The 18,110-nt window shown below is 38.4% G+C and overlaps 1 protein-coding gene and 1 non-coding gene across 4 annotated transcripts in view; both read left to right on the top strand.

Annotated features, from left to right (window-relative positions):
* LOC126981354 (elongation of very long chain fatty acids protein AAEL008004-like) overlaps positions 1-17,976 on the top strand; it is an 80,945-nt gene extending 62,969 nt beyond the window's left edge. For 2 of the 3 annotated variants that reach the window (XM_050832372.1, XM_050832371.1), the window contains exons 4-7: positions 5,326-5,516; positions 7,281-7,361; positions 11,059-11,139; positions 17,875-17,976. In XM_050832372.1, the coding sequence (XP_050688329.1) occupies positions 5,326-5,516; positions 7,281-7,361; positions 11,059-11,139; positions 17,875-17,961 (440 nt within the window). In that variant the 3' untranslated portion in view covers positions 17,962-17,976. The remainder of the gene's footprint in view (positions 1-5,325; positions 5,517-7,280; positions 7,362-11,058; positions 11,140-17,874) is intronic. The other variant, XM_050832373.1, reaches the window with a different exon arrangement.
* Positions 14,009-14,088, top strand: Trnaa-cgc (transfer RNA alanine (anticodon CGC)). The gene has a single exon. It is a non-coding gene; the product is annotated as a tRNA-Ala (tRNA).
* Positions 17,977-18,110: the final 134 nt, after the last annotated feature.

Below are 18,110 nucleotides of genomic sequence, written 5' to 3'. Positions count from 1 at the left end.
CTCTCTCTCTCTCTCTCTCTCTCTCTCGCTTGATCCCCTTTACCATGTACTGCTGACGTCATACATTGATTTGCCCAGCGAAGGTGTGACGGTGGCGGTCGTGCACAGCTGGTGGTGGTGGTGGTGGTGGTGGTAGCACATGTGGTGGTGGTGGTGGTTAAGAACGTTACATTAGGTCACTTTGTTAGTTAATCTCTTAAAAACGTTTCATTAGGTCACTTTGTTAGTTAATATCTCTTAAGAACGTTTCATTAAGTCACTTTGTTAGTTAATATCTCTTAAGAACGTTTCATTAAGTCACTTTGTTAGTTAATATCTCTTAAGAACGTTTCATTAGGTCACTTTGTTAGTTAATATCTCTTAAGAACGTTTCATTAAGTCACTTCGTTAGTTAATATCTCTTAAGAACGTTTTATTAGGTCACTTCGTTAGTTAATATCTCTTAAGAACGTTTTATTAGGTCACTTCGTTAGTTAATATCTCTTAAAAACGTTTCATTAAGTCACTTTGTTAGTTAATATCTCTTAAGAACGTTTCATTAAGTCACTTTGTTAGTTAATATATCTTTAGTTGTTTTGTTTGTAGGTTTATCTCGTGATTTCCGTTTTATTATCAAGGTCTGACGTTTTTTTATCGCCTTCTCTTTGATCTTTCTTCTCCTTCTTTCTCTTTCGCCTCCCTCCCTCTCCCTTCTCTCTCCCCTCCCTCTCCTTCCTCTTTCATCTCAGTCTCCTTCCTTCTCTTCCACCTCTTCCTTCGTTCTCTTAAGTCTCCCTCTTCGTTCTCTTAAGTCTCCCTCTTCGTTCTCTTAAGTCTCCCTCTTCGTTCTCTTAAGTCTCCCTCTTCGTTCTCTTAAGTCTCCCTCTTCTTTCTCTTAAGTCTCCCTCTTCGTTCTCTTAAGTCTCCCTCTTCGTTCTCTTAAGTCTCCCTCTTCGTTCTCTTAAGTCTCCCTCTTCGTTCTCTTAAGTCTCCCTCTTCGTTCTCTTAAGTCTCCCTCTTCGTTCTCTTAAGTCTCCCTCTTCGTTCTCTTAAGTCTCCCTCTTCTTTCTCTTAAGTCTCCCTTTCCTTCCTTCTCTTAAGTCTCCCTTTCCTTCCTTCTCTTAAGTCTCCCTTTCCTTCCTTCTCTTAAGTCTCCCTTTCCTTCCTTCTCTTAAGTCTCCCTTTCCTTCCTTCTCTTAAGTCTCCCTTTCCTTCCTTCTCTTAAGTCTCCCTTTCCTTCCTTCTCTTAAGTCTCCCTTTCCTTCCTTCTCTTAAGTCTCCCTTTCCTTCCTTCTCTTAAGTCTCCCTTTCCTTCCTTCTCTTAAGTCTCCCTCTTCGTTCTCTTCCACCACCACCATCTATTCCTCCTCTTCCACCTTCTCCCTTACCTCTTTCTCCCTTTCCTCCTCCTCCTCCCTCTTCTATCTTCCTTACTTCTTCCACCTTTGCATTTTTCTTCCATTTTCATTTATTTTTATCAGTATTTCGTGTTTCTTTTCCCTTTCCCTCACTTCCTCCTCCTCCTCTTCTTTCATTTCTCTTACTCCTCTCCTTTACTCCTTGTCCTTCACTTCCTGCTCCTTCTCCTCCTTACTTTCTCTCTCCTCCTCCTCCTACACCAGCTTTAATTACTCCTCTCTCACCCCCGCCCTTTCCTTCTCAGCTTATTCCTTCCTTTCTTTCCTTCTCTTAAATACAAGCTCGACCGTCACTTCCTTGAACTTAATATTAACTAGAGTAGAAATGCAAGGTTTTGGAGCCATCAGATTAATGTAGAATCACTTAGGTTTAAAGGACAGGCCACCTAGTCTGGACCATGGGGTATGTGTGGTCTGGTTTTCTATGTAAATCTGTAAATATGTAAATCTTCTCGTACTCCTCCTTTAAACTCCTCTTTCCCCTTTCCTCCACATCCATTTCCTTCTCTTCTCAGTCTCTCTCCTCTCCTCATCCTGCCCTTTACTTATCTTCATTCATTTCCTTCTCAATCTATTCCTCCTCCCTTTCGTTCTCAATCCCTCCCCCCTCTCCTCCTCCTCCTGGTTACCTTGACGAGTCCCCTCTCCCCGTCTCTCCTCCACCCTTCGTCTTCTCTACAGCTGTGATAGTTAACTGCAATATCCTCCCTTGCTTAGTCACCACATGTCTGCCACCACCACCATCACCACTACCATCACTACCATCACCACACCCACTTTACTGGTCTAGAGTTAACTTATACATATATATATATATATATATATATATATATATATATATATATATATATATATATATATATATATATATATATTTTTTTTTCATGTCATCGCAGTTTACTATCGATCAGTAACTATACTTCACAGTTCACAATCTCTCTCTCTCTCTCTCTCTCTCTCTCTCTCTCTCTCTCTCTCTCTCTCTCTCTCTCTCTCTCTCTCTCTCTCTCTCTCTCTCTGTATACGGTATATATTATCTCTCATATGCTGCACTGCTAGTCTTATAAAAGCAGATTGAACAGAGAGAGAGAGAGAGAGAGAGAGAGAGAGAGGGGGGGGGAATGGGAGAGAGAGATTATAGGGTCTTCGTGCCAGCCACCTGCTATAGGTAAGGTTGGCACAAATTTGACGCCTCAGTCACTAACTTTTCTCCTTCCCCCCCTCTCTCTCTCTCTCTCTCTTTCTCTCTCTCTCTCTCTCTCTCTCTCTCTCTCTCTCTCTCTCTCTCTCTCTCTGCGCACGAGGAACAATGGCATAAAACTCAAATGTAGACAAGTAAATTCAGACTGCACCAAATTTTTCTTCACCAACGTTGTAGTGCGAGAATGGAATAAGCTCCCACCGTCAGTGATCCAGTGTAACACGATTGACTCCTTTAAAAACAAGCTCGACCGTCACTTCCTTCAACTTAATATTAACTAAAGTAGAAAAGCAACGTTTTGGAGCCATCTGATTAGCGTAGATTCACTTAGGTTTAAGGACAGACCACCTAGTCTGGACAATGGGGTCTGTGTGGTCTAATTTTCTATGTAATTCTCTCTCTCTCTCTCTCTCTCTCTCTCTCTCTCTCTCTCTCCCCATGCCAACTGCTCATTTTCCGTTTTCATAGATAACACCACTTTTTCCCACTTCAGATTCTCCTCATCCACCTTCATTTCACAACTATTTTCATATTTCTTTACCAGTTGTCTTTTCTCAGATTGTATAACCCTCTTTTTTTTCCTTACTCCTTTTTATATTACCTCCATTCTCCTTTATCTCTCGTCTTTTTTATATTTTCCCAGTTGCTTTTTTCCCTCCATAACACACTTTTTTTATAGTCTTCCTTTTCTTCTCATTCACCTTCATTCCACCCAATTTTCTTAATCTTGCACGTTCTTTTTTAATTCACAACACCTTTAATTTCTTCTTCTTTCTCTTCCTTTTCTCCCCATCCTCCTTCGCTGTACCTCTATTCTACTTTCTTGCATCTTCTTGTATCTTCTTTACCAGTTGCCTCTTTTCAGTTTTTCAATCATTTTTTTTTCTTTTTCTTTGTCCTCATCCTCCTTCGTTCCAACCCCTTCCTTTATATCTTCTGTCTCTGTTCCCTTCCTTACCATTTGCTTCTCCAGTATTTCATTCGGAACACCCACACTAATATATTTTTTCTTCCTTTTCTCCTCGTCCACCTTCGCTTTACTCCTCTCCTTTACCTTCTCTCATCTTTACTAGTTGTTCTTATCATTTATTCCTCTGTATAACCCCACGATCCCTTCCCCTTTCCTTCTTTTCCATCCTACCTTTCGTCCCGTCCTTCTCTCCCCTTTCTCAACCTACCTCATTACTTCGACCCGTTTCCCCTTTTCTGCCTACGCCTGACCGCCCACCCTGGCTGTCCTGCCTCTCTTAAGACCTTCTATTTACAAGGATCCGTTTTAGATCACTGATCTGGCAGGAGAACCCGTGTTCTATTTATCACTGAGATCTGGATTCTCATGATCTGGGTGATCCGGATCCTGATCTGCCTGATCCACAGCCGAGGTGGCCTGTAGCAGACGACACCCGCAGTCCACCTCAGCTCTCACGCGGTTACACTCCGCATCTCCTCCGACTTTATCTCGAGTATACAACCCAAGTGCGCGAATCCAGATCCGATTCAGATCCTGGTCAGTGATCTAAGAGCTGATCAGTGTTCTAAATAGGGGGAGAGGTGGGGGAGGAGGCAGGAGTCTAATGGATGACGTGGAGATTCATGCGGGAGGTTGGGGACTGGGTACTAATGATGTAAGAAGGGTTAGCGGATGTGTGAGTGGGGGGAAGAGGTAGAGAGCTCTGGGGGGGTTGAGGGGAGGCATTAAAGAGGGTAGAGGGTAGGGATGGGGATAGGGGTATTATGAAGAGTAGAAGGCTAGAAGCATTGGAGGGAGGAGAGAAGGGGGATAGGGAAGTGTGGGAGTGTAAGGAAGTGGAAGAACATTGGTGGGGTGCGTGGTGTGGGAGGTGAGTGTATGTGGAGGCTGGAGCAGTGTTAGAGAAGTATAGGAGCATTGGAGGCTTGGGGTTGTATTGAGAAGTAGGTAAGGAGCATTAGGAGAGAGTAATGGAGGCATAGAGGGGAGAGGGAAGGAGGATGCAGAGAAAGTACAAAGCTTGCTGGGGGGAATAGTTATTTTTAAGGAAAGAGGGTAAAGGGAAGTAGACAAGGAGGGCTGTATGGAGTGGTAAGAGTGCCGGGGGAGGAAGGGGAGAAGGAGTAGTGTGGGCAAGGTATTTTTTGAGTCGTTCCTGCTGCACTGAATCTCTTTCCTTCAGGATAATTTTGTTGCTATATTTTTGTTGTATTTTTTTATCACCCTCCAGCAAGGCTGGCAGTACGGTACGCCATGGAGTTTTCAACCGTTCTGTACCGTACCGTGCCGTAATGCCAGCCTTGCCCTCCAGTTAAAATATTTGTTAAATACACATAGATTGCTAAATTGAATGTCATCGCATTTAAATCTCATTCTCTACACATTTCTCGGAGGTCTAAAACTGTCGTGTGGCATTATGCAACCCATGCATGCAGAGTTTGCACCCAACTGTCCCATGGATGGACCTGTAAATGAAGAATGACATGCCGAGTTATTAGTTTTAGCTATTACTAGTACTGTTAGTATTAGCTATTCCTACCACTATCACCATATGGAGACCAGCATTACAGGACAGGACAATAAAAGGAAGATTATTGGCATGGCGATGGTGAAGTTGTGGGGCTGTTCATGGAGGAGTGTACAGGAGGCATGATGTTTAGAAGTGGTTAAGCAGAGGCAAAGGGAAGGTAGATAGTTTGTTATGATGACAACAGAAGAGTTCTAGGATGACGGTTAAAGATGACTTTTCCCTACAGACCCAAGGGTCGATGGCTGGCTCTTTATGGACTCGCCATGGCCAACCTTCTTCATGTGCGTGAGTTATGTTATACTGGTGAAGGTGATCGGGCCGCGCTACATGAAGGACAGGCCGCCCTTTGATCTCAGGGGTCTCCTTGTATTCTACAACGCAGCTCAAGTCATCTTTTCTACCTGGTTGTTCTATGAGGTAAGATAGGTACAAAGTTTTTCTGGTTTTTGGTGTTTTATGTTTTACTTAACTATTAGGAAGAGCAACACAGAAGTACTTAATTTGATGTCTGTCTATATTTTGTGTACCTCCATTGTTTTACCTTGTACCATTTTGGTAATGAGGTAAAAGTTTTCCTTTTGGAAGTCTTGATATAAATGCTTTGAGTACTGTGACCTGATCTCTTGTGCAACTAAGATGCAATCAAAATCCTGCTGGGCTTCCTGCTAGTGATTAGAGTTTGGTTCAATATAAATAAAATATACAAGCAATGGCTTGCTTGCTTACTTGTCACGACAAGCTGAAACCAGAATGATGCGACTTTGATTGTTTACCCAGCAAATGTTTTGTATGTATGTGTGTGTGTGTTTATGTAGAATATAGAAAGAGATAGAGGGAGAGGTGTGTGGAATGAAGGGTGTCCTTGCCCTAGAGATGGTCACATTGCCATTACAGAACCGGAATGTCATTGGGTGCCCCTGACAAAGTTATCGAGACTGGTATTAAGATGAGAATAGCTTGCTCTATTCTGGTATGTTTGCACGATATAGGTTTGTCCACATTTTGATCACTGAAGGTGATATTGATGATCAACTGGTTTGTAGTAGATTGGCTACGGAGGAGAGCCGGGACCTGTGTTGCAGCTGCAGTTCCCAAGATATCACATACTATAATACCATATAGTATATTCATGTGTTATGTTTATTGTTTAGTAAAGGTGAGTATTGAAGGTGTAAATTGTAAAGGTTTATTGAATGATGTGAATAGTCTTCATATCTCCTTCATGTGGGTGTCTTGTAATTTTTCAGGAGTAAATAACTTGGGTGGGTAGCCTTGGCATGTTACAAATCTTCCCCTTTTCCTGTTTTTGGCCACTTCAACAACTGTGTGAGCTGATAATGAAGATGTAATATTCAGATTACTTAGGTATTTTGAAAGTATTTAAACAACGGGGAGTTACTGTCTTATGTACATTGTCAGATCCTGCAGCTTCCAATGTCTTAGTTCAGTTTCCACTTCTTGAATATGCAAAAAATGCTCATATGCAGAAAGTAGCTCATATTTATGAGTAGAGATACTACTGCAGTGTGTCCAGTGTGTGTACCTGGATACAAACAGTTTTGTATGCTCTTGCATGAAATTAGCTTCTATCAATTTGCTACATACTACTTAGTCAATATCATGCTGTCATATGACAAGCGTTTTGCAATACTAACTGCACTAAGGTATGTATTTCGGGAACCTTTTTTCCTCTATAATGGTATTTAAAAGCAGGTAGTTGGATCATCCATAGTAATTCACAAATCAATTCGATCTCCTCTGAAAAGGTATTTTGAGAATATTTAAGCAAACCATTTTCATGAGTACTGAACAATTTATAAATTTTCTTATCAAATTTATTAAAGTGTCAATTAATGCCATTCCAAAATCTAAAGAAAATGGATACTCCAAAAGATTATTGAAAAGCGATTGGGTTTTGGTTGGCTTTTTTTTTTATTTATTTATCTTTCATTAATCATTATATGTAGATAAAATGAAAGTTTGCAGTGCTTTTACTAATGAATACTTTTACTGAGGATATTCCATGCATTTAACTTATGAATGAAGGGAAGAGTTTGATCATTAGTATTTTGATGTATATCATGCATCGTATGTGTCCATGTATTTCATTGTGTAATGCTGTTACTACTGGATTTTTCTAATTCTTTCCTGCATGCAACAATTGTTTGCTGCTGGTTGCAGATTGGAATGAGTGGGTGGTTCACACATTATTCATTCCGCTGTCAACCTGTTGATTATTCGGACAATCCTTCAGCTATCCGTGTAAGTGGTTGCATAATTTGTGCCATATCTTAATAGTTCACTTATGGAAGGAAGGACACATCAGTATAGAAGGTGGGCGAGGTTCCATCGGTAAGTACGAGCAGGGAACAACTTAGTTTTCTGTCAAGATACTATAACTTGACAGTGCAGGATCCAGGTAAACATGTGACTGCATGAGTATCTTGTGTAAATTCATTAAAACTTGGACTAAATGTGCAATACAGCTTGATTTCTCAATGTTGTGATGCTTAAGTATGCAAATTTAGTCTTGTCATTGTTTTGTCTCGTGCTGCAAATTCTATCAAAATTGAAATATAAAATGCTAAAATTCACATGATAAACTTATTTTTAACTTCAGCATCAAAGATGATTAGCAATGCTCAGAAAGATCCTCCTGCAGTATGCAACATTGGATAAAGACAAAATTATATGATAATGGTTTCAGCTATTTGTTTTTATATTGGCTTGCATTGTCTTGATGCATGGTATATTTTGAATAACACTTGTACATTATAGAAATTTCACAGCATGGTAACAATATAAAGACTGGGATGTCTTGTGATGTTCAGTAACTTCACCAAAGTTGGCCTTGTTTTGGTGAATTAGTATGCTTTGTGTCCGGTAGGGTGAAAATTACTACTACTGTACTACCACCAGTACCAGTACCACTACCAATACTACTACTACTACCACTACTACTGCTACTACTGCTATTACCACTACCAATACTTATTATTACTACTACTACTACTACCACCACCACCAATACTACTACCATTACCACAAAATCAATTTTTGAGAATGCATTAGCAATTTAGGTATTTAAATTGCTGAACAATGTAATCAAATTAATTTTATCAGGAATGTCTAAGAGTCAAAGAATGTTCGAGTTTCATTCACACATGCACTCTCACTCTCACACACACACACACACACACACACACACACACACACACACACACACACACACACACACACACACACACACACAAGGTCCTGGCAGTACCCAGAGATCGACGATAATGAGCATACACTTGCTCGTGTTGAGAGGGTACCTGCTGGCGAAAGTGAGTTCAACTTGTTTTCAGGCCGTGGTGAATTACACACACACACATACAGACACATACAGAGACACACACAAGAGACACACATCCTGTGGCACAGTAGACTAATGCTCTGTCCTGCAAAATCTACTGCTTGGCAGACCGAGGTTTGAGCCCTGCTCAGCCTGAAAGATACATCCCTTGACAAGAAGTTACTGTCCCACCTTGAGCAAGGGAAATGGGTATGTGTGGTGTGTGAGGTTCCAATAGTACCCAGAGATCAGTTAATGAGCTCCGAAGCTCTACTTGAGAGGGTCCTGGTTACCAGCAAATATTTTGTCCTGCTGCCATTGTGTGTGTGTGGTGTGTGATGCCTAATTTATTTTCAGTCAGAAAACAATTTACCTAAGATGTGTGCATTGCATGTTTGTTTATATATTCACTTCTGGAGTTTGAAGTGTTGAAGCACTCGAAGCTTTCTCACTATAACAAAAATGTCTTACAAAACGTTTGAATTTAATGAGGTGCCCTTTCGGATAGAAATATATATATATATATATATAATATATAATATATATATATATATATATATATATATATATATATATATATATATATATATATATATATATATATATATATATATATTGGTCAGTTATATTTCACTTTTTGTCATTAAAGGGATAAACAGCATGATCATATTGATAAAAGATTTACATTATAAATACAAAGTATATTTTGAATGCTTCCAAATCCTTCAAACTTCCAGGAGTCACCTAATATATTTTTGATAAGTTTGTGTTTTTGCAGTTTGGGTCCCTCTTAATTAAAAGCTTTTGCATGATTTGCAGTTATTCACACAAAAGGTGGCAAAGGAGAAAATTAACATCTGCCTTTTTTTCTGATGGCAGCAGCAGGTGTTACGGCCCTATTATTCATATGAATTTTAGGAGTCCTTTGTTATTATTTGTGTTTGGTAGTTCCTTTTATGCAGCAGATTCATATTTTTTTTTCTTTTTTTCAGTTGTGATCCTGTGTGTATTTGCTAATTATATTTGGTTGCTTGTTAGGCAGTTTATTGGTGGAACAAACCCATGTGGTACATTGTGTGGAATTTAAATTTCTTTTTTTTTTTCCCTCTTGCAGGTTTATTTTCATTGTCTGAGCAATAGATTTGGTCACCCGAATATGCAAAGAGTATGGCTTTGTATATCTTTATAATACACGTTATGTACGCAGCTTTTCTTAGAGTAGGAAAGGCATGCCATTATTGTTGATACATTGCATCTCTCTAGGGAACATTCACACTCAATAGTGCACAAGTCTTTATTTGTCTTTATTTACTAAAGCCAGTTATGTCATAAATGTGTATGCATATTAGTATTTTTTCACTCTTAAGGTATTCGTACGTGCAAAGCAAAGAGCAGTGTGGGTAGTATAGATGTAGCTGTGACTTATTTTAGCAGTAGCACAGATTACCACGCCAGGCCAAGTTTACACACCCAGGAGGAAATGTTTCTGACTCAAATATGAAGTCTGGTTTTCTCTGCATTCCGGTGGGGCATGTGCAGCACACCAATGATGGCTGTTCCTGAAGGTTTCAAGTACATTCTGGCAAAAATTTTCACCCCAATGCTATGCTGTGCCCCTTATTAGGTAACATAGTGTGTAGTTTTATTTAAATGTTTGGTGCCACTTAAAAGAATTACCTGAAGATCTGTGGTCATTTGTCATTAGTTCACAGATTGACTCGGTCGGTTACAAATTAATTTTTATAGTTATTTTAAGTTCGTACAGTATCTTTTCCTATTTTTAGGATGCCAGGAGTATTAGGGCGAAAGGAATAAGTAAGATATAATATTTTTTCTGTTCATCAGTATTCTCTTACATAAACACTTATGGTCAAGTCAGAAATTTTACGTATTATATAAATAAGGCGGGTTTGAGGAAATTAACCTAGACAAAATATATTGCCTCCATTTATCTTTGCAGACATGTCAACTACACACGTTTGAATTAAAGTAAAAACTGCCTCAGAGAAATGTTGTACCATAGATTCCTATGAACAATATAAAATTACTGTACTCTGATCCTTTAAAACATTTCTAGGCATCTTTGATTTTTTTTCTTTATATAAACAAAATGGAATTTTTCCCTCCTCCCTTACTTGAAACTAATGGACATCTCGATAACCCGGCCTTCAAGTTTTACCAAAAAGTTCCCGTTGTGCACAAGTACATCTGTGAGGTATTGCATGAAGGTGCCTGTTGTGCACATGCTGCATCCTTTATGCTTTTATCTTTTTATAATTTCTCATTTTGATCTACCTTGCCCTGTTGCCCGATGATAAAGAAGAGACTGGCAATGTCTTCTGTGAATATATACACGGGTGTAGCCCAGCAGAATAGGGAAGAGTGGTGCATTACTAGGATAGATGTACCATACTTGATTATTACCCAAGTCTCTAATGTTCTTGGGTATTTTATTAAAAAAAAATACAGTAAAATATAAGGAAAATTGTTGCCAGAATGTACTTGATCCTCAAAGAATTGCCATCTTCGTTGACCACCGATCTCTGGCTAAGAAAGCCGCAACGTTCACGTGCCTTTAGGGGAACAGAATCTTAGTGGTTGCATCATGTTATTTGGTTACAGTTTGGTATGGGTGGATGGTTCCGTGGATACTCCTTCCAATGCCAGCCTGTCGACTACTCTCAAAACCCAATGGCCATCAGGGTAAGGCTTCGGTCTCCTTGGCTACTCTCCCATTCCCCTCTTTAAGCATTTTGAATTTATTCCATTTAGCTGCTGTACATTGCCGAGGTTATTTCAGGAGTGGTTTGATAAGCAAGGTATTCAGGCATGGATGTTCCCAAAGCCAACTGAACAAAAATTTGATTTAGTTTGACCACTGGGATTCTTCAGGACACTTTCTTTCCTTGCAAAGGAACAGAACTAGTTGTAGAAACATTAGGTTTCTTTGCTACTTGATTAGCTTTTTTTGTTTACAGGTACACTTTTGTGTCTCGGGTGTAGCCTAACGGGGTCATCATTATACCAATACTCAGTTTGATAGAGCAGGCAGGCAGTGTGTACAAGCAGCCATCGCTATATGATTGATCGATGTATGTTATGCTCTTTAAGTTTCCCTTCAAAAATGCTATGTACATTCCCTGCGGTCATTCATACAACATGTTTGTGGCTGACGGTGCATCACATGATCACCATTCCCTTGTCTCGGGATGATGCTTGCTTTACTAAAATCTCACATACGTGTATTTTATGATTAGTTAATGATTATTTTTAGTGGTTAGGGACATATCCCCCATAAACCCATGTTATGATGCTATGGGTATACAATTAATTTTTAAGGAACATAAGACAGTCATATAGCAAAGGATGCCTGTATTGAGAACACTTACTGCATTGTGGAACACTGAATTGTTTTAAGAAAGTTACATGAATGTCAAAAACTAATTATGTGTAAATATATGGATCCTAAGATGTTTAATCTTTGTCATTGTTTGCATTTGAATGGATTAAGTAATGCACTGTATGTAGCAGTCACTTCTTTCTTTGGAATGCTTACTTTTTGTATAAAGTATTGCCACATTCATATCACAGTAGTATTGCACCACTGACACTCGGTTTTTAATTGGGTGTGTTTTGATGTTTTAAAATTTGTAGTTTTCTTGATTTTTTGACTTTTACTGTTTGCATGCCAAGATCAAACATTTGTCAGCCATGAAATTACCTAACAATCTAAATTCATTTAAAGATTAATTACTTATTAGCTCACTCATGTAGGATCTGTAATACATGGCCAAGAGCAAAAAATCAACTGAAGTCTTTTAGTTTCATCTATTATTCATCAGTTTTTTGTGCAGTATAATTGCTTTGCCCTTAAAACTTGTTCATAATTCTTTGAAAAAGTAATCCGTAATTTTGAGTATTGGAAATTTTTATTCTTGGAAATTTATTTTAATTGCCAGAATGAATATCTGAGGAAGCTGTAGATACTGCTTCCTCGGCAACAATTATCTTTTCCTTTATTCTTGAGTCACACATTAGGACGATGATTAGGTAATTGTCTGGTTGACATAAGGATCTTCAGAATGAACAAGATATCAATCTTTTAAGTCTTTCAAAATTTGCGTAGCTCATAAGATTTACTTGTATCTATTGAGGATATCTGTATATTATAAATAAGGTATGCTTTACATGCTATTGCATGTTATTTGACCAAAAAAAGTTAAAATTGATTTATGCGAACCAACACAGTATTTGCATGGTGGGCATTACGTAAACGTGGGATGAGTGAATACATCCTAGTATCCACTCGCCCCGTGTGTGCGACATCTTATGAGACATAGCATCCACTCTCTCTGTCTATGGCCACTCATTTGCTGGCAGCCCTGCTTGTAAGTCATGAGATACAATACTGAAGATAGTATGTCACTGGTAAGCAGTTTGGCCATGAGAAAGGGAGAAGTTCTATCAGGTAGCTGTGGTAAATGGTTATTTCAATGGTTGTTAACTTCTCATTAAAGCCAAATGCTTGGCAAATGCTTTAAAGTTTAACCCTTGAACAGTGAATAGTATTTAGACAACTTAAAATTGATGTTCTCTTACATGGGCAGTTTGACTTTCTTCAGACTCTTAAACTTTTATATACATTTTCTTTTCTCCTACTTGGGAGAATTGTTAATGTAAATATAATGTCAGGTTCATTGATATACAAGATATCTGGGATAAAAAAGTTGAGCTCAAAAGGTAATAAGTAAAATATAGTCATGAAGAGAAACAAACCGGGCATGAAGGATTAATGGGAAACCAAGGCTCACCTGTAAAGCTCAAACACATTGACTAAAACATCAGTTTTAAGGCAGACTGAGAACAGTACTAAAGACTGGAAAGTATACTGAAAGTGGCAGAAGTCAAGTGATGTTGCTGACCTTTTTTTAGACATGCACTGTTTGTCAGTGATAGTTATGGTGCAAAGCAATGTATTTCAAGACTTTCTTTGTCATGTGATGACTCCCTAGCCAACAAAGATAATTTTCCACAAGTGAAAAATAGTTGAGGCCCACAGAATAATCAACATTTTACTATGGCTCTTTCATTCCTTAGGTTTAGAGAATTTTTTTGCAAAGACACTCCGACCAAGACAGTGTGGACTGAAGGTCTTTGTTAACATGCAGATAACTATGGTGTCTTCCACTGCTTTTCCTGGATTTTCCATACACTGTTCAGACTCGGTTTCATAGTTACACCTCAATCATTGAACTGCAACTCTAAACTGGTTAATTGTATAGTTTTTTGAGGATAGAAAATGTTAAGCATACAGTGCATTGAACTGTCCAATTTTGGCACCATATAAGGTCCTCTTGTTGCAGGCTACTTGTAGCTACTGTCTCATACATATACTGTAAAGTGAACCCATTAGCAGATAGTTCGCTGGAAATAACATGAAATGGCAATTTTATCAAGGGTGCAAGCATTAGTAAAGACTTGGAAATTCCTCTTTACTTTCTGACATTGCTCATGACTCCTTTGTGTCCCCAAACCTTCACTCTCTTGCTCCAACTTGAAAGTCAATTCTGCTTTCTGCTTCGTGGTGCAGTGGTTAGCACACTCGGCTCGCAACCGAGAGATCCCGGGTTCGATTCCTGGGTGGAGTGGAAAAATTTGGGCGGCTTTTCTGATACCCTACGCCCCTGTCCACCCAGCAGTCAGTGGGTACCAGGTATTAATTGGGGGTTGTGTCCTGTCTCCTGGGATCTCTTCCCTTCTCCTATAATTCCTTCCCCTTCTGTCTCTCTCCGGCATATGACCACAGATGTTGCGCCTACTTAACAAAACTTTCTACTTTCTGCTTCCCCAGTCACAAGCTCTTGCAAATCCACTCCTATCTCAGACTCCTCGGTTATCACACCTCGATGATTTCATGTGATAATCATCCATTGCTACACTCTGATGTTCCTTTGACTTTTCAACTTCCCAACTGTATTTTTGGCCCCGTGTGTCCCTGGCTCCTCTCTTCCTAACCAGTCTTCTTCTACCTCTGTCTTCTTATTCTCATTATCACATTCTGTTTATGTTGAAGCCCAGTTCTTCCTACCCTGTCTGTTTCCGAGTCCTTTACATCCATTATCATATCCTTCTGATTTTTCTTGCAGCATCTCCTCACCTTGAAAAGTAATGTTTCCTTTCTTTGAAAAATACATCCTCTATTTGCTGAATCTTTCTAATGGTTAAATCTTTCCTCTCTCCAGTATCATGTCAACCTTCCATGCATCGGTCTTTTCTAGACCCTTTGTTGCCTTCCATGGCCTCTGATGTCTGGCCCATAATACATTCTTTAAACTCTTTCAGTCACAACGTAAAGCACCATTTAATCATTTGTTAGGTATTTTATTGTGCATACACCACCTTGAAAGTATGCCATGTTAGGTCCTAAGAACTTGTTCCACAATAATTTCTAAGCCTGTAATTAAAGTCATTTAGTATGTCTACTGGTCTTGTCAAGCAGGTACTGAGTTTTCTATTGTCCATCAACTCTTAACTTGAGCCCTGTGGCTTGGCCTGGGGAAACCCCCATTGTTTACAGATCTAGCGATGACCTGCGCATGGTGATCCGTCTCACTGTTAGTCTTGTACATTATCTAGTTATGGAAAATATATATATATATATATATATATATATATATATATATATATATATATATATATATATATATATATATATATATATATATAGATATATATATATATATATATATATATATACATAATACGACTGCATGGTGTTATGAATGGCTTGGGATTAGAGGGAAAGACAATGACTCGGTAAACCTTCCATATCACTTGGCAGCGTGGCTCATGCGACGGTGCCGCCTGACGGACCTTGGCAACAGGTGCCAGGCCGCACCATTCAGCATTCCTCCACAATGGACAACTCGAGTAGATCTCCCTCTCGCACCCTGCACAACCATGCAAAAGAGAGAGACAGAGAGAGGTAGCGACCCTCTCTTTCGTAATGGAGAGATGTGGCACCAGTGCGGTCTCGTGGGGAATTCCTGGGTTGTGCCCAAGGGCTCAAGTTAAAATCGATAGACTATAGTAACTTGTTTACATTCTCTTCTTGCCAAATATTAGACATTTATTTTAGTTGCTTTGAATTACAAACTTGTTTCCTAGAGTATTCATTAATTTTAATTAATAAAGATTTTGGAAAATTGTAACCTCTCGGGTGATTAGTACTTTGGAAGCTACAGCAGAATCATAGGCAGGACATTTAGGTCGATTTTATAAGACTCTTTCGCTTCTCACGTCAGCTATTTTCAAAGGTCAGAGAGGAGGTCAGTCGGGTTCTAATGAGTGTTTCTTCAGGTTCATGGTACAGAAGAAGGGTCACACTACAACCAGGGTCATAAAGCTACTACTGTAAATACCCACAGCTCATACGCAAGCCTTGTCAAATATGTGTTCTTGGGCAGTGAAATGTCTTGTAATACAACCCTTACTGTTAGGGATGAAAAAATTCATTCGGGTAGACCAAGTGAAGTTAAACATTCTTATACTGAATATCTATGCCTTTAACTTTCATCCAACTTGACATGCATTTTGCAGTAAATTAATATTGATATTACAAAGTGGCCTCGATTTACTGATTAAGGAAACCAAAGCTGGTGGCTGCAGTATATTTTCAGGTTATACTCTTCTGTGTCAACCTGATTTTCGTTATAAAAGCTCATTGTACCAGTGCAGTGTTAAGCAATTAGGGGCCTAGTCAGTAAGATAAAGTTGTAATTTCTTGGTGTCCAGGCTATGAAGCACCACCTAAAGTCAAGGTATCCAAAACAATGCATCTGTTTTATTAAAACTTTTCTGGTGTTTTTTCATTTAGCCGCATGGGTGGTTTGTGCAGTTTTGAGGTATGTTCATCACTAGTCTGATGCTACAGAGCTGAAAAAACATTCATATGTGTTTGTATTTACAAGGATCTTTGATCTTCATTTGAGCCATCCTACAGCCAGTTTCATCTCTAGTAGCGTGAACAATGAGTAGAGGTGTCTTCTAGCTGTACATACTACTGTCTCTTCACCCCAAACTGTAATCTTAGCCTGAGATTATTTTTCCTCATTCTTAGCTTTCAGATATCACTGCAAATATTAGTAGTGATAGTAAAGCCTTATATTTTCAGAACTAATCATTTCTTTCTTGGACTAAACATCTTTCAGAAAATACGGTACATGTTACAGTATATATATGCCATAACAGCAGCAGTCACTTTCCCTGTCAAACAATAGGACTGAGGGAGAAAACTAACGAGTTTCATATTCTTCCCCAAAAGTTTATTTATACTAATTATATGTTACAGATGATTTTATTAGGCTAACTTAGTCAGAGTATAATACTGTTAAAAAAGTATCACCCAAGACATTGGTGAATTTATGAATATTTTTATTTAGATGTGTAAGCTGTCTCTTCTTCTCTGCTTCTAATCTGGTGCTTTACTTTCGGTGTTTTTAAACCTGCTGGGCCTGGGTGCATGATGTGAAGAAAATTAAACACTTGGATACTTACAATACCTGCATCCATCTCTTATACATTTTGTGAAATTAAACATGTATGATGAGAAGAGATTGGTTTTTTCGTAAAGCTATAATCAGTAATTAATTTAAGGAGTGTCGTATACACATTATTTTGCAAATAGTTTTTTGTCAGGTTAGAATTTAGCAGTCTTGTTAGTTTAGCACAATAGAGTAAGTCATTGAGGAGTAGAGCATCTGGGGATTTGCCAAGGCAAAAACATCAGGTAAGTCCCTTTGGTTTTCTAAAAGAAACACAACGTTAAAGAAAAAATATTTTGGAAGGTAAATTTGAGAATAGTTTTAAGGAAGTTATTACTTTTAAGTTCTTCAGAATAGTGTATTTACATACATGAACCTCATTAATTTGTTACACTATATATGGTAGACAACGGGGTCCCTACTTGATGTCAATGATAATGTAACGGATTCAGAACTTTGAAAGAAAAATAGGAAAGTAAAGGAAAAGTACACTGAGAAACAAAAAACAGAATTCACTATTTAGTTTGTAAGGTACCTTGGGGCTGAATGTTGTAAAATGCTGCTATTTACTCATTTAAATTAATTTTCATTGCCATAAGTTAGCAGCTGTATGTATTTGTCAGTTTCGTACATACAAAATTTGAGCTGAGCTTTTCAGTTTTATTTAAAAATGAAGTATGTGAACTTCCAATTTACCAGAATATTTTCAGTGAATTTTATGAATTACTGAGGTTCTGTAGTAATGCTTATTGTAGTATGATGAAATACTGGGATCACTTCTTTTGAAATATATTCACCACTTTTGAAATATATTCTGTTAGTATTAGTGTTTGAAATATTACTCTTGGAGTTTTCTTTTGTTTAATGATTTACTAATGGATGTGTCTGGCTGCAGATGGCTCATGCTTCCTGGTGGTATTACTTTTCCAAGTTCACCGAATTCCTAGACACAGTAAGAGCTCTCTTGAAATATTTGTGCTAAGAATAATTGCTCAAACTATATTGTCTAAAAAGTATAGGAGAAACTTTCTGCATTGCACTTTTAGAAAACTTTGTGTTGATCTATTTTAAGCATTAAAGAAAGCTGAATTTAATATCTTAAGTACTAAGTGGAATGCTTGACATCTGATA

The sequence above is a fragment of the Eriocheir sinensis genome, chromosome 47, assembly GCF_024679095.1.
Source record: "Eriocheir sinensis breed Jianghai 21 chromosome 47, ASM2467909v1, whole genome shotgun sequence".
Taxonomy (NCBI): domain Eukaryota; kingdom Metazoa; phylum Arthropoda; class Malacostraca; order Decapoda; family Varunidae; genus Eriocheir; species Eriocheir sinensis.
This window is presented reverse-complemented; position numbering and strand designations above follow the sequence as displayed.